A 17,550-nucleotide genomic window follows, 5' to 3' on the forward strand; every position below is an offset into this window, starting at 1 on the left:
ACATTGATATATGCATTTTTTATGTAATATGACAGGTATGCTTTACGTATTCTTTATTAAAGAGTACCTGTCATCATCTAAACTTTCCCTGATCCCCCTTCCCATCTGTCCCCTTCTCTAACTATGCCTATCCCTGTGTTTATTGAGGTTTAAAACGCAGTGGAAATACCTTTTTTTATCCCTCTTCATTAGCTCAGGAACACTGACTTTCTGAGGGGTGGAAGGTGGCGGGTCCCGGCAGGCATGATGTCACATGAAGCTTGGCTGGGACTCTGCTTCTGCAAGTCTTCCTGTATGCTGCTCTCCCTCTGCAGCAGTGTTTCCCAACCAGGGTACCTCCAGCTGTTGCAAAACTACAACTCCCAGCATGCCCAGACAGCCAACAGCTGTCCAGACATGCTGGGAGGTGTAGTTTTGCAACAGCTGGAGGCACCCTGGTTGGGAAACACTGCTCTGCATTGTGCATACAGACTAAGTACAGGTGAGGGATGGCAGCCTGTCTCTCTCTCTCTCTCTCTCTCTCTCTCTCTCTCTCTCTCTCTCCTGTGTCTCTCTGCACTAAAAAGTCAATGCTGAGAACCAGGGGCTGAGGGAGCAATTACAGAGGCAGTGATTAAGATGAATGTCGGGGGGGCAGAGAGCAGGGAGTGCAGTGAGTTAATACAATGTATAAGATAACGTGTGGTGAGGGGCAGGGGGGAGGGGGAGGTGACTGGCTGTTATATGAGAGGCATGTGCAGGCTTGTAGCTCACAGGCTGGGAGCGAGTCCTGAGCTGAGAATACTGAACTTCCGGACCAGAGCCCTTCAGCATTAGTCCTAAAAGCTGTACACTTACTATGAAAAGCATAGGAAGCTGCTTGCAGACCAGGCATAGAAGAGTGACCCCTAGTGGCCAAAAGTATAAAATGAAAAAACTGGTATAAATATTAATATTTTTTAATGAAGATATATTACAATATCTCTTCATTAATGATTATGAACAACATATTAAAAGTTTTTGTTGATGACAGGTACTCTTTAAATACTTGAGTATTCATGTTAGGGAAAATAACTGTAGTCTGTTCTGGGCTAAATCCTTGTATAATTCTAGATTTTTTTTTAGCCTTTGAGCCCATGATATCATTCTGTGTAATATTCTTTGTGCCGCGCTTTGTCCCGGTTTCATGCACAAGACCCACACCCAGAAGTGGTATAGTGCAAGTCTTTTTACTTTACTGTTGCCTCTGACCTTTCCAAGCATTCTATGTGATCAAAACAAATAATGGCACAGCATAGATAGGTGGTCCTGCGTAGAACCACGCTTAGGCGAATACAACACCCAGTATCAAGAACTAAATAATAATGAACAACCAATATAGTGCTTAAGGTGTGCATAAAATTTAACTTTTATTAAGTCACTAAAATATCCTAAAGTTACGTGCCTGTGTGACCAGACTAACACCAAATAAAATCCTATATTGAACAATGTGGTCATATTTTTGACATAACAATAAAAGGCGCAAGTAAGGCTCTGCTGGGCCCTGCCAGCCCACTTGTTCCAATAGGAATCACAAATGCATTTCTACCACTTATTTATTAGTGGCACCGTCAGGGAGGTTCAAACAAAAGTTTTGTATTATAACAATTTAAGGTGACCACAAATCTCAGTACAAGTACATCGTTACGGCTATTGGCTAATAGTAATTATATGGCAGCATTTCCTGTTGAAGAAAAAGACATTTTGAAGAAAAAGATATGCTGGTGCGGTTGGCCCTGGGTTCCTCTTAATGCAATATAATTCTAGACTTCATGTGGCTGGAGTGTGTCAGCAGTTCCTGCAAGAGGAAGGCATTGATGCTATGGACTGGCCCACCCGTTCCCCAGACCTGAGCACATCTGGGACATCATGTCTCGCTCCATCCACTAACGCCACGTTGCACCACAGACTGTCCAGGAGTTGGTGCTTTAGTCCAGGTCTGGGAGGACATCCCTCAGGAGACCATCCACCACCTCATCAGGAGCATGCCCAGGCATTGTAGGGAGGTCATACGGGCACGTGGAGACCAAACACACTACTGAGCCTCATTTTGACTTGTTTTAAGGACATTACATCAAAGTTGGATCAGCCTGTAGTGTGGTTTTCCACTTTGATTTTGAGTGTGACTCCATATCCAGACCTCCATGGGTTGATAAATTGTGTATGCCATCGACCGTGCAGTTTAGCTAACCTTCTATTTTAATAGTTTGGACATTTACACATGCAATGATACCACATATGTTTATTTTTATTACATTATTTTCTTTAAAAATGGGAAATGGGAGTGATTCAAACTTTTTTAGCGGAGAGGCTTATTCATATTTATAAACTTTTTTTTTTAGTCCCCATGGGGGGCTATACCAGGCAATCATTCAATTGCATTCACTGTTTATTCCATTGAGGATAGGAAACTATTCACTACTATGCACTTCAGAGACTATGGGGCAGATTTATCAAGACCTGTGCTGAGAAGAAGTCAACCAGTTGCCCATAGCAACTAATCGGATCGCTTCTTTTATTTTTCAGAGACCTTTTCAAAAATGAAAAGTGCTTTGATTGGTTGCTATGGGCAACTGGTTGACTTCTCGTATGCACAAGTTTTGATGAATCTCCCCCATATGTCACTACACTGTCTTTTCCTACCTATAGTCCAGCTTCTGCATCCAGGTAACATTTTTCAAGATTGATACATGTCCATAGTCATCATAGCATCTTAATAACTTTTTATTTACCTAAATTATTTTTTATTTGGAAGAGTGCTAGATTGTCTACCTTTATGTGCTATGTTATAGTATAGTAGTAGTAGTAGAAGTAGTAGTAGTAGTAGAAGTAATTGCATCTAATTACCCCGTATACAATGAATAGATGATAGTAATGGTAAATCAGTAATGCTTGAATAACTGGTTTGGACAATTTCATGTATTATTAAGTAATAGTTCAATCATCACACTATGCAATAGTTGCCTTCCTTTATTGGCTGCGATGTTGAAGCATTGGCTTAGACATCTTCATTAGAATATATGCACATTGTTGGTAGGTTTCAGTGCAAGTTCTTTCTGCTCCACAGTCGTAGCCAAGTGGAGAGAAGTGCACAATACTTCATTATGGAATGACACCCCAGGCTACAGAAGAGTCAATAGCCAATGCAATCCACTTTTGTTGACATATTTAAGCTGCATATGTTTACTTTGAAATAGTAATTACACTAAGCAAATATCCATTCATACAGTAATCCCGTTTATAGCAATATTCATGTGTATGGTTGTCTTGAAACCATTAGTAAGCCTGTTTTATGATTAAAATTCTTCCAAAATGAAATGTCACTATTTATTGAACTGTGCCACATTCTATTAAGATATATGATTCTATAGAGTTGAAGCTGGATAAAATATAAATAATATGCTGTACAAAGTGTTTCTAGAATCATACTAAGATGTTTAGATTTGCATGTAGAGGTCCAGCTGCTGAGACTAACACAAATTTTCAGAATGAGAAAGTCTCAGTCCTAAACTTAAAGGGGGCCCCCTTTAAGATGGGGCTCTGTTCCAAGATGGGAATGGGATGTTTCAACAGTCACCCCCACAATCAGACATATATCCCCATGTGGATAGGGAAAAAGTAGTTTTTTCACCAGACAACCCCTTTAACATTGTTTTATTCCCCCTGGGAATAAATAACTTTGCAGCTTTGGAATATCCATTGTTGCACTGATTGAACAAAGAAACACCCTATTAAAACTGGAGAATGTAATTCAGTCATACAGATGTAGCCCTACCAAACAGGTGACGGGGTGTGACGTTATGCCACCACAGCAGGTGTGATACAGACAAGTGTGACTGGTGATGCATAAACTGAACTCTATGCATTGACACTCACAGCAGTACATTTGATGGGCCAGGTGCACTCCCACTTGGCCAAGCAAATATACAGTGAGTGGTGATCATTAATCAAAAATCACTGCAGTACTGTACCTACTGGAACGGGAAGTTCCTCAATCCACATGAGTCCTTGCTCCTGTACATACTTTGCATAGAGTTCTATACTAATAGTGAAGCACAACATGCAAAGCAGAGTTTACCATACTAATGTGTTTGGCAGCAGCTGCTTTTTTATCACCAGCGGCAATAAAGAGAAATGCAAAACAAAGAGTTTTCCAAAAAGTCGCTCCAAAATTGATATTTCAAGGGGAATAACAGTGCTTACTGAAGCAGACATGTCAGGAGAGCCAACGGTTCATCTTTAGGAGTTTCATGGTCTATTCACACAGCAGAATATCCGCTTGTGGAATTCTGCCTCAAATTACAGCTGTTAGACCTCTATGGGATTCCACACTCCCATTCACACTTCTAAATTTCCGCAAGGGGAAATTCAGAAGTGTGAACTGGACTGCGGAATCCCATAAAAGTCTATCGGCTTTAATTTAAGGCAGGATTCCACAAGAGGAAATTCTGCTGTTTGACTAGACCCTTACTTGTGACTTCTGTAATGCCCTTCAATTTTAAGATCAATGATAAACGTCATTGAGTTACTCGGTTTAATTGGTTGATAAACGGTTGTTGTAATTAATATGCACTCAATTGTTGTATATCTGTTGTCCAAAAAAGGTCTTTGTGGACAACTGTTTCATGGAGGACCAAACTGGGTTGGCTTATTGTTAGTGATCCTTTCTTAAAATTGATATGCTATTTCTTGGATATTATATCTGATTGACATGCATAACAAAGGCAATTTTTAAAGAGTCTATTATAATTAAAGTAATATCAGTAGCATTTTCTTAACATGGTAGCCTTTGTTTGAGGCAACTCAGAGACTGAGTGATGAACTTAAAGGGGTTCTCTGGTGCTTAGAAATCTTTACCCCTACCCAAAGGATAGGGGATAAGATGCCTGATCACGGGAGTCCCGCCGCTGGGGATCCCCGTGATCTTGCACGCGGCACCCCGTTTGTAATCAGTCCCTGGAGCATGTTCGCTCCAGTCTGATTACCGGCGACCAATGGGCCAGCGGTGTGTGACGTCACGCCTCAGCCCCGTGTGATATCACGCTCCGCTTCTCAATGCAAGCCTACGGGTGGGGGCGTGATAGCTGTCACGCCCCCTCCCGTAGGCTTGCATTGAGGAGCAGAGCGTGACGTCAAACTAAAAGTGTTTAATCTCATGGAATGCAGTAACACAAAAATGACATTTTTGTTAAACAAATACACGCACCATGAAATTGTTCCTATAAAATCTTCAACTCCTTAAAATTTACAATAAAAAAGTGAGGTCAGAAGGGGATCCAGTGGTAAGAAGTATAAGTCCTTTCTTTATTTTTCCCATTCCTTTTGAATACACTTCTGGCTTTGGCTCAAAAACTTCAGTGGCAGTTTAAAAAAAAGAAGCCAGAAACCTAGCCTTAAGGGGTTAAAAAAATTCCCCAAATAATCAGACCCTTTTTAACAAGAAACATTTTTTTATCCATCACTTCTCTAAATGATCTTGTTCCATATTAAATATTTGCACTAACAGCAAGAAGACTAAAATTACTCAAATGTGTTGTGCAACATCCTTTAATGTGGTAGAAAAAAATAAATTAAAAAAATTACATCACAACCAGTTGCTTGTGATAATTTGCGTCTGCAAGCACTTTCACTGAGATATTTCTTTTATGATCAAGAGACTGACCAAAGGGTGACTTTACGGATTTGATAATATGTACAATTCAACATCAGTGAATAATAAACACCTGAATGTACAAAGATTATCAGACAAAACATTTTGATTTAAATATACACTTGCAAATTTTCAGGATAAATTAATTCAGACATATTTAGACAATGTAAAATTTGCTGTTGTATTTTGCTTTATGTGAACATTTTCCTAAGCAAAAAAATGTGCCCACCCAAAAAAAATTGTGGATGTATTTTTGAAGATTATGGACAAAAATTCCCACATAAAATGGAATTTCATCAGCAAATTTTTACTGTGGGATCATAATATAGCTACTCTAAATATACCGTAATTGCTTGCTATTAAAAGGGGTGTCATATGTATAAAAAAACTACTCTTCTGGCAAGTTGACACAGCTTTTGTATCAGTTTTTTATTCAACACTTTTTAGGTTAAAAAGAAACTTTAAGAATTATTTTTTTTTCTTATGTAATGCAGCATACAGGTAGGCTATTTTTACAAGATAATGTAGACACTATTCTTGTGTATGTCTTTTGCTTACTTTTTTTTTAAATTGATGTATCAGGCATGAGTTTTAAGCCATGTTTGTTGCTTTCTACATTTTTGCTATGATGTTTGGAAAATTTTTTTTTTTTTTAAACTGAAAAATGCAACAAAAAGACCAAATGTTGGACAACAGCCTCAAAAGTGGTGTATAACTACTAAATATCCTCATCCTGTTGAAATGGCAGCAATATGCAGATCTAGAAGGGGGAGCGTCTGGGAGCTAGTAGTAGGGGATCTGGTAGGTAATGATGTCACCCTGTAGTTCACAGGAAGTCAGGTGACCCAGGTCTAACATCCTCTGACACACTTTGAGCCCAGTGTAATGCCCCAACAGTTGTGGACCCGCTGTGCCAATTACTGGTTTGGCTTTGGGTCAAACTTGGAAGTGGAGGCTAAGTGTTACCCTGGTTTTCACCAGGTTGCTGACGAAAAAGTGGTCTCTGTTAAGTGACAGCCTGCGTAGACAGGTCAGAGCACCCTGGGGATTTAGGCAGGAGGGGCAAGCTGACGACAGTCTTGCATTCAGTGTCAATGTTTACATCTATGACCCTAAGCAAACTCAGGAGGAGGAATTTTTCATATCTGATACTTTTTTGTTCTTTTCACTAGCATGTATCTTAGGCCAAATTAAGTTATCACTACCAACTCTATGACAAGCTTGAAGGGGTTGTCTCACAAAGGCAAATCCTGTCCATACACCCTAGAAGGAAATGTGGATGGCTCTCCGATGAGCTAGAAAGGAGAGCCACTAAGGTGGAATTGGGCCTTCCATATATAATAGCTTGTCCATTTATTTGTAGAACAAACGTCTGGTTAGACAAGTCTTCTCCAGCAAAACCAGCTGTTTGTTGGGGATGTTGGGTCTTAGAATCATGGGGGATTTATCAAAACTTGTGTAGAGAAGTGTGATGCAGTTGCCCCTTAAATTATTTAAAAAGAAATACAACATAGCCTGGTAAATACTGGTGTATGTGTTACTATTATTTATATTGCTGTCCTTTTATTCTTAAACCACTGTGAGACACCTCTGGTGGCACAAGATGACAGGCAACTTCCAAATTCTTCTCTTTCCCAACATTTCCCATGGGTGGTCAGCTAGGAGACCATCATACACATTTATTGGTCAGCTGCTGCTTAAATTATCAGGGTTGTCCAGCATTAGTAAAATGTGTATGGCCAAGTTTAACAACTTTCAAGGGGTGTTCCAGGAAAAAAACATTTTATTTTTTTCTATATCAACTGGCTCCAGAAAGTTAAACAGATTTGTAAATTACTTCTATTAAAAAATATTAATCCTTCCAATAATTATCAGCTGTTGAAGTTGAGTTGTTCTTTTCTGTCTGACAACAGTGCTCTCTGCTGACATCTCTGCTTGTCTCGGGAACTGCACAGAGTAGAAGAGGTTTGCTATGGGGGATTTGCTTCTACACTGGACAGTTCCCAAGACAGGAGTCATCAGACTCAACTTCAGCAGCTCATAAGTACTGAAAGGATTAATATTTTTAAATTTACAAATCTGTTTAACTTTCTGGAGCCAGTTGATAGATATATATATATATATATATATATATATATATATATATATATATATATATATAAATAAATAAAAGTTTTTTTTCCTGGATAAACCCTTTAATAATGTTATTACACCTTACATTCTAGTTCTAAATACAAATCTTACATTTAGCCCGCCCTCAATGTTATCTTAAATAAACTATTTGACAATCGACTGAAAGATAAAAAAAAGTACTAGTAATGCTTTTACTAGGCGGAGATAAATTCCATATCCAAACTCTACAGAACAACCAGACTTTTTTGTCAATCGGCACATGAGTTGCCAAGAGCAACCAGATCTTTAGCCTAGTTAAACTCCCAAAAAGAGGGGTGAAGACTTTTTTAATTTAAACCTAAATCTTTTCAACTGGGTACAATATGGAGAGTCTTTCTGTCCAATATAATTACATGCAAGATCTTATACGGTCCATATCCATTAGATTAATATGAATAGATCCCACCAGCAACCTCCCAACTACTGTAAGCCATGTGTACATGTTTTGGGAAATGCAGAAAGAGCTCCATTAGAGCAATCGTTTTTTACATTAATAAAGTTGTTGAAGCATAAAAACACCTTGTTTTGCTTATTTCACCCACAGAAATTGATACAGGGGGATAAAACTTTATTTTACAAATGTTCTAATTTTTCTTTTTTTACATAAAAATAGACAACAAAATAAAAAATAAACATTAGAGAATTATCAAGCTTTCTTATAGTAAGATTAGGTTTATTGACCAACGACCACCAATCAGGAGCTCAGCTTTCATCTCTTATATTGCTCTGGTAAAATGGGCAACAAAGAAAATCTTACTATAAGACAGCTTTATAATTCTCCCCTAACGTGTTGTATAACCATTATCTTTTCTGTGCATCTTTAGGAATAATTCTAAAAAGATTGGAAAGGATAAAAAGAAAGGAGGGTCTAAGTTTTTCTCCAGAAACAGTGTCACTCCTGTCCAAGTCAAACAAATGAGGTTGAATATACTAAACACATGCCATGAACGAGAGTGGCACTGTTTCTAGGAAAAAATCAGTGCCCTTTTCTTATCAAATTTTAAATTACCTATGATTACATTGCCTTACTAATCCGCTTCTTTGATGTAATTTTTGCTTTATCATAAACAGTATGCACATAGTGGATTGTGTGAAAACTAAAATTAATAACAGCCTAAACCTATTGATATAATTATAAATATGTGTGTACTTGCTCTACTAACTTCCACTGTTTCCACCCTATTTACCTTGTAGGAAATGTCATCAAGTCATGAATGTAACCAGAGAATGATTCTACTATATGGAGTAGGACGAGAGCGAGATGAGGCCAGACATCAAGTACGGAAACTTACCAAAGATCTCTTAAAGATTCTAAATACAAATGGCACAAGTGAATCCGCTGGTAACTATTTTTCTTGAATTGAATATACTATATCAGCATTATTTATCGGGAGTAGCCATGTCTGTATCAAAAGGGACGTGTCAATGCTGGTTACCATTGGTACATCTGTAGCATGGGGTTTAGGTGTATTCTTGAACATGATTCCCTTTTACAAGAAGACAAATGCAGAGCAATGCACAGTTATCCAAGCAAACAAGACATTTAAATGGTACCTGTCACGTTGCTCGGGCAGCAGGATATGTTTAAATCTCCCGGACAATTTTGAAGCCTGAGACTTGCTCCAAGACCAAGCAAAGCCTATGAAAAAGAAGTTCAGCTCTTACCCGTTCACAGATGGCTGTCCGCGCAGTTGGCCAGTTATATCAATAAACAAAATGAAAGTGATGACCTGCGGCTGCTGCTGCTGTTGATATAAAGTCAGTGCAGATCCATACAACTGAACAAATGAAATGATTTAAGTCATTTCCTTTGTCCAGTTTTATGGATCTGCACTGATTTTAAATCAAAGAAGAAGAGTTTCTGCAGCTGTATTCACTAGTCTGTTATTTTGTTTTAGTGTAAAGTCTATGGGACTTCTGGAAATTCTTCCTCTGAGTGCATCAGTTTCAGAGCAAGTCTTGGGATATGAGATTTCCTGGGAGCTTTAAACCTATCCTGCTTGCAGGGAAAAAATGACGGGTGCTGTCATGTCTGTATTGGTTTGTGTTCACACACAGCCCATTGGTTTTGCTGTGTGTGAACAGTTTTATCTTCCTTGGGTAGGGAAGAGTTAAATGTCTCTGGCTGTTTCAGCCCAGGCTCTGTTAGCCAATAGCCTTTTGGGTGTGACTATTTAATGTCGGCCCAGGCTAGCCTCTGGTTGCTGGTGGTTACAGATAACTTCTTTGTATCCTGTATTGCTAACATGTTGGACATGCAGCTAATGAAGGCTGGGTGAAACTGTCTGTTTTGTGCTTTCATCTACTATATCTGTTTTAGCAAGCACCTAGTATTTTCTGGGTTTTGCCATTTTATGTGCCATGCTCTTAGTAGATTTTAAGCTGTGTTTGTTTAGTCGGTTTCAGGATTTATAATCCTTTCTGTTATGTGTCTGTTCACACTATGTCTGAGTATGCCCTGTGTTATCCCTGTTTGGTATCCTGGTTCTGTGTTCCAGTGTGTACAGTGTCCTATATTTATATTCTGTTTGGTTGATCTGATCTTTGTCCTTTGTACTTGTACCTGTTCAGTGTGAACGTTGTCCTATCTGGCATCCCTGTTTCTGGTCCATGGGGACTTGGAGTTTACTGGATGCTCCTGAGGGATTGAGATTTCCTGTCTTGTGTTCAGTGTGAACAGTGTTCTATAATTATATCCTGTGTATCCAGATATCCCTGTTACCTGTCCATGGGGAATCCGGGGAATTGAGAATTAGTACAAGATATCTCTGTGCTCCAAGGTGCACTCTGGGAGATTGCGTTCTAGTATCAAGACATTCCTGTTTCTACTGGAGGTATCTGGGGGATTGTGATAATTCCTGTTTAGCTATAGATCCCTGTTTATTGTCCATGGACTTGGAGTCTAATGGACGTTCTGAGGGATAATGCTATATTCCTGTCGGTTCCTATAGTCTGTTGACTTATCTGTTTTCCTGTCTGGTGTTTTGAACTCTATTTGTTATTAGTTCTTGTATTTTGATCTCTTGAGTTTTGTACATGTCTTCTTATCTATAGTGACCTCTGTTCATGACCACAGATCTATAGAGACCTCTATTTATGACCACTGAGTCCTCTGTTCATGCCCAAAGATATTTAGTGTCCTCTGTTCATGTCCGCTGATGGTGTCCTCTGTGCTGCTCACTGATCTGTGTCCTCTGAACTTATATACTATAGAGTTGTATTTTCCTGTTAGTTCTCTGGTTGGTAACTGACTATTTATAAGTGTTTGTTTTTATTAGGCCCAAGCACTTTAGTTCAGGGAGGGACTGCCACCCAGTTGTCGATTCACCATTTAGGGTGGATGGGCAAGTAGGCAGGGAGAGATAGTTTTAGGGTCAGTTTAGGGCTCACTCTCCCTGTCCCCTGGTCGGTTCCTAACAGGTGCCCTTTAATGTTTTTTTTCACATACAGTGGTACATCAATCCAAGTGTTTTACATTTTTAACTACGGAACCAAACTCGGTGTGGTTAGGTTTATGTTAGGTGGCACTTTTACTTGGCATATAGGACAGTTGCAGAAATTTCTGCAACAAAATCATCTTTCTCTAAAACCACCCTTACTTCACACAGGAGCACAACAGCTTCTCAGTTACTTACTTATCAGATCATGCTCTCAAGTTCTTTGACCCAAACACAATCCTCCCACCAAATCACTGCCAAGCAGGACCCTTCCAGGCCTACCTTCAGTCCTTTTTCTAGCACAAAACTAGTGAATGGTCTTTCTTGTAGGGACCTCATCCTCAGGAACTTTACCACCCCTTTCACTGTCTACTGGGCCCAGCATACTGCTTCCAGGATGTCTGCACAATGCTTAGTACCCAAGCCACACCATTTAGGACACACTACAGACCTAACTTTTCAGGCCACTTCACAGACCTGCAACTAATAACTAATATAGCTATCTAACAGTGCACTATGACTAGAGCTTCCTCAGCTCCCAAATTGGAAATTTTCCACAAGGATTGCATACTCCAATAGTTTCCCCATTATATACAAATGTTATTGTCATAGACCCAGCAGACTCATCAGGACTAGTTACTCACAGGATGACAGTGAACTCATCATGCACTGCTTCAGCAGAAAACTAAACAAAACACTACACTTTCACTGAAAGTCCCTTCCTAGTCCCAGAATAGTAGTAGAAATCCCCTCACTAGCTCACCGCTGACTGGGATGTCCAGGTCCTGTTTCTCACAATAGCGCATTTTCTGCTAAAACTTACCTTCACTGCACATGTAAGACTAAGTTCACATGCCAGAATTTTTGCATGGAATTCTGCATGAAAATTCTGCATGAATTTATAGCCAATACTCTTCAATGGAATTTTGCTCTCCCATCCACACAGCAAAATCTCTGCTGCAGAATTTCCACTGCAAGAATTCCATTGAATTGAATGGGCAATTATTTCTGTGCAATTTACTGCAGAATTTTCATGCATACAAGCTAATGAGCTAAATTGCGACTATTACAACAAGAATATCCAGTGAAGATTATAAAGGAGACCAGGAGAAAAGTAGACTTGATACCCAAGAAAATTTGTTGAAATCTAAAAAGAAATACAAACATGAAAAACAAAGCGTATACAGATCAATCTTTTAAAAAAGTATCAAAATTGATTAACCTAAATGCACAAAAGACACACATCTAAAATCATTTAAAATGTATACAAATTTATGTAAGCCGAGATACAGCTGAGCAACCACAGAGGCAAAAGAAGGAGAAGAGTCTGTTAGGTATAAATTGCTATAGTCAGTATGGCTAAAACATGGAGTGAAAGGGAACACCATAAAAATGCCCAAAATATAAACACGCCCCAAAAGAAGCCTTAAGTGGTGAAACGTTGGGTGACGGAGGTCTGGCACACACTTCCACCTTGTCCACTTGGCAATCATATTCATACAATTTCATTTGTGTTTGGGTTGTTGGGATATTCTCCCATCATGCACAGCTCCCAGGACGTGACCTCATCATTGAGCAGTTAGACAGAAAACTTCAGAAGCTAATAACTATTGGAAGGATTAAGATTTTTTAATAGAAGTAATTTACAAATCTGTTTAACTTTCCCGAGCCAGTTGATATATAAAAAAAAGTTTTGGCCTGGAATACCCCTTTAATCCTTCCAATAATTATCAGCTACTGAAGTTGAGTTGTTCTTATCTGTCTGGAAACAGTGCTCTCTGCTGACATCTCTGCTTGTCTCAGGAACTGCACAGAGCAGAATAGGTTTGCTATGAGAATTGCTTCAACTCTGGACAGCTCCCGAGACACGTGTCATCAGACAGCACTTAGACAAAAAAGAACGACTCAACTTCAGTAGCTCATAAGTACTGAAAGGATTAAGATTTTTTAATAGAAGTAATTTACAAATCTGTTTAACTTTCTGGAGCCAGTTGATATATAAAAAAAGTTTTTTCCTGGATAACCCCTTTAACTACTAGGACACCCTCACGGTTCAGTAAAATCCATCCATTATTGTTTAGGGTTTTTTGTGTTACTCTTTCCCCTATTATTATAGTTTATATTTTGGGCATTTTATATGGTGTTCCCTTTCACTCCATGCCTTAGCCATACTGACTATAGCAATTTATACCTACCAGACTCTACTCCTTCTTTTGCCTCTGTGGTTGCTGAGCTGTATCTCGGCTTACATATATTTGTATACATTTTAAATGATTTTAGATGTATGTCTTTTGTGCATTTATGTTAATAAATGTTGATACTTTTTGAAAAGATTGATCTGTATATGTTTAGTTTTTCATGTTTGTATTTGCTATTTGCATAGGATCATATACACATTCTAGGGGACCCTGGTGTATTAATCTACAAAGAAAAAGAAATAAAAAGAAAGATGCTAGGATAGATTTCTCTTTCAAAAATACCCACAGGAAAAAAAAAATTCCCTATTTAAAAATTGGTATATGTTGCAGGAAAATGAGGATTTAAAAGAATTCACAAAGAAAAAAAAACAGTAAGTGCATATAAAAAAAACCTCTACCATTAGGGACTACGTAAAAAAAGAACAATGAAAATGTTAAAAATTGTTTGTATGAACAAAGACTTAAAGGACAACTGCATCGGCACTACACTTATCCCCTAACCACGGGATAGGGGATAAGTGTTTGATCGCGGAGGGTCCGATGGCTGCCCCCCCCCCGATGGCGCCTCCATAAGCACTCAAGGTAAGCGCTAAGGCACGTAGTGTCGACCTAGAGGTCGACGGTGACGCCCCGTCTCCTCCCTGTCCCCAGACAGTTCTATGGGGGATTAAGGGAGGCACGAATGCTGCCTCCCCGCCTATCCCATAGAGATGTATGGAGGAGGTGTGCCGGCCGCAACGTCATGCTGAGGCTGGCACGCCCCCACGATCAAACACTTATCCCCTATATTCAGGACAGGGGATAACTGTTTGTAACGCTGCAGATGTCCTTTAAGGGAATTTTTTCTTGCGCCTCTTGCTCCTTCTATTGTCTTAATTCCAAATAGAAGGAAATGACTTTGGCAGGTTATAATATAAAAATAAATCATTTTTTTCCTTGCCGATCAGCTTATATGGTATATGCACTAGTATGCAAATGCAATTTGTTCTACATCGGGAAAAGGAAACGCCTGCTATTGCACCGCACCTGGGAGCATGCCGCTCTCTTAGGACAGGGAAAGGTGCTACTCGATTTGTGCAGCATATGAACGAAGTCCACAATAATGAGGTGAACTATTTTCCGTTTACTGCACTAGAGAAAGTAGAATGTATCCGGAGCGAAGTAAATCGTCATGATTTGCTTCTAAAAAATAAGCAAGGTAGATTCTAAGACTAGAAGCTTTGGGACATTTGGGTCTCAATGATCGTTCAGAAATGAGTGTGCTATTGTAACCTCTCTGTTACAATATTTTTAGATGTTGTTAATCAACACTTATATTTTTATAGTTATTGATATGTTGCCATAACTACAAGCGGGTCATGAGTTACATATGTTTGGATGTTGTGACGTTTGGGCCAGTTGAAGCGCTATTTGAGCGTGAAACGGCACCATCGCTAAACATTGTCTGCTTTGTCCAACTGATGGCGTTTTGCATGTGTAAATAAAAAGCAGTATATGGATTGGTGAGTGCCCTGGTTTTTCTTTTAACGATTATATAATACATACAGTTGTGGAAAACATTATTGGCACCCCTTAAAATGTCTTATACCATGTATTATATCTCCTAAAATAATATGTTTAGTGAAACTACTTGGATTTATACAGCATAAACTCATATTTGTTTAATAAACAAAAGCATAAGGCACATAAATAGCTAAATTAACATAATTAATGGCTCCTGTGTTCAGTGTAAAGCAAAGAACAAAATCAGACCAACTTGTTCTCACTGTGTATTTCCTCACAGTCAATCAGTCTATGAATGGTGGCTTTGATGTATAGAAAAGAAAACTAGAAAGATGTCAGACCAGATTGCTTTTTATACCAAGAACACTGGTATACTGCAGCCTACGAGCTGATCACTGGTATACTGCAGCCAAAGAGCTGATCACTGGTATACTGCAAACTACGAGCTGATCACTAGTATACTGCGGCCCACGAGCTGATCACTGGTATACTGCGGCCTACGAGCTGATCACTGGTATACTGCGGCCTACGAGCAGATCACTGGTATACTGCGGCCTACGAGCTGATCACTGGTATACTGCGGCCTCCGAGCTGATCACTGGTATACTGCGGCCTACAAGCTGATCACTGGTATACTGCGGCCTACGAGCTGATCACTGGTATACTGCAGCCTACGAGCTGATCACTGGTATACTGAGGCCTACGAGCTTATCACTGGTATACTGCAGCCTAAGAGCTGATCACTGGTATACTGCAAACTAAGAGCTGATCACTAGTATACTGCGGCCCACGAGCTGATCACTGGTATACTGCGACCTACGAGCTGATCACTGGTATACTGCAGCCTACGAGCTGATCACTGGTATACTGCGGCCTATGAACTGATCACTGGTATACTGTGGCCTATAAGTGGATCAGTGGTATACTGCAGCCTATGAGCTGATCACTGGTATACTGCGGCCTACGAGCTGATCACTGGTATACTGCGGCCTATGAGCTGATCACTAGTATACTGCAGCCTATAAGTTGATCACTGGTATACTGCGGCCTACGAGCTGATCACTGGTATACTGCGGCCTACAAGCTGATCACTGGTATACTGCGGCCTACAAGCTGATCACTGGTATACTGCGGCCCACGAGCTGATCACTGGTATACTGCGGCCCACGAGCTGATCACTGGTATACTGCGGCCTATGAGCTGATCACTGGTATACTGCGGCCTATGAGCTGATCACTGGTATACTGCAGCCTATGAGCTGATCACTGGTATACTGCAGCCTACGAGCTGATCACTGGTATACTGCAGCCTACAAGCTGATCACTGGTATACTGCGACCTACGAGCTGATCACTGGTATACTGCAGCCTACGAGCTGATCACTGGTATACTGCGGCCTATGAACTGATCACTGGTATACTGTGGCCTATAAGTGGATCAGTGGTATACTGCAGCCTATGAGCTGATCACTGGTATACTGCGGCCTACGAGCTGATCACTGGTATACTGCGGCCTATGAGCTGATCACTAGTATACTGCAGCCTATAAGTTGATCACTGGTATACTGCGGCCTACGAGCTGATCACTGGTATACTGCGGCTTACAAGCTGATCACTGGTATACTGCGGCCTACAAGCTGATCACTGGTATACTGCGGCCCACGAGCTGATCACTGGTATACTGCGGCCCACGAGCTGATCACTGGTATATTGCGGCCTATGAGCTGATCACTGGTATACTGCGGCCTATGAGCTGATCACTGGTATACTGCAGCCTATGAGCTGATCACTGGTATACTGCAGCCTACGAGCTGATCACTGGTATACTGCAGCCTACAAGCTGATCACTGGTATACTGCGGCCTACCAGCTGATCACTGGTATACTGCGGCCTACGAGCTGATCACTGGTATACTGCGGCCTACGAGCTGATCACTGGTATACTGCAGCCTACAGGCTGATCACTGGTATACTGAAGCCTACAGGCTGATCACTGGTATACTGTGGCCTACGAGCTGATCACTGGTATACTGCGACCTACGAGCTTTAAAAATTATATTTACCCACTGTTGCCAAAGGTCAGAGAGGAGTGGCCAGGGATCTACAATGCCCCTGGGCTGCCAAGCCTCTCTTCTCTGTGATGGAAAAGTGATTGTAGATCCCTGACTATGCCTCTCTGACTTTTGGCAACTGTAGATAGTCATTTTTACAGCATAGAAGACAAGGAGTGCCAAAACAAATGTATGGCTGCAGTATACCAGTGATCGGCTTGTGCTGACAGGTTATTGACCGATTTTTATGTGACAGTTGCGCTTTAAACAAAAAGTATTCACTATGGGGGAGATTTATGAAAGCCTATGTAGAGGATGTTGCTCTCATTTTTAAAAAGGCCTCTGATCGGTTGCTATGGGCAACTCCACCACTGATCCTCTGACAGGTTTTCATAAATCTCCCCCTATATAGCTTAGATTTGGACCCCATAATGCATTTATGTTATGACCTTCAGCTGAGATGCAGCACAAGCAACACAATTCAACATGGTGATCTTTGGTCATGTGACCCATGGGCCCTATTT

At 40.2% G+C, this 17,550-nt stretch overlaps 1 protein-coding gene across 3 annotated transcripts in view; it reads left to right on the forward strand.

Annotated features, from left to right (window-relative positions):
• Positions 1-17,550, forward strand: part of MED12L (mediator complex subunit 12L) — a 627,340-nt gene that overhangs the window by 444,782 nt on the left and 165,008 nt on the right. For all 3 annotated transcript variants that reach the window (XM_056564946.1, XM_056564945.1, XM_056564947.1), the window contains exon 17: positions 9,035-9,182. In XM_056564946.1, the coding sequence (XP_056420921.1) occupies positions 9,035-9,182 (148 nt within the window). The remainder of the gene's footprint in view (positions 1-9,034; positions 9,183-17,550) is intronic.

This window comes from Hyla sarda, chromosome 3 (assembly GCF_029499605.1).
Source record: "Hyla sarda isolate aHylSar1 chromosome 3, aHylSar1.hap1, whole genome shotgun sequence".
NCBI classification, from domain to species: Eukaryota; Metazoa; Chordata; class Amphibia; order Anura; family Hylidae; genus Hyla; species Hyla sarda.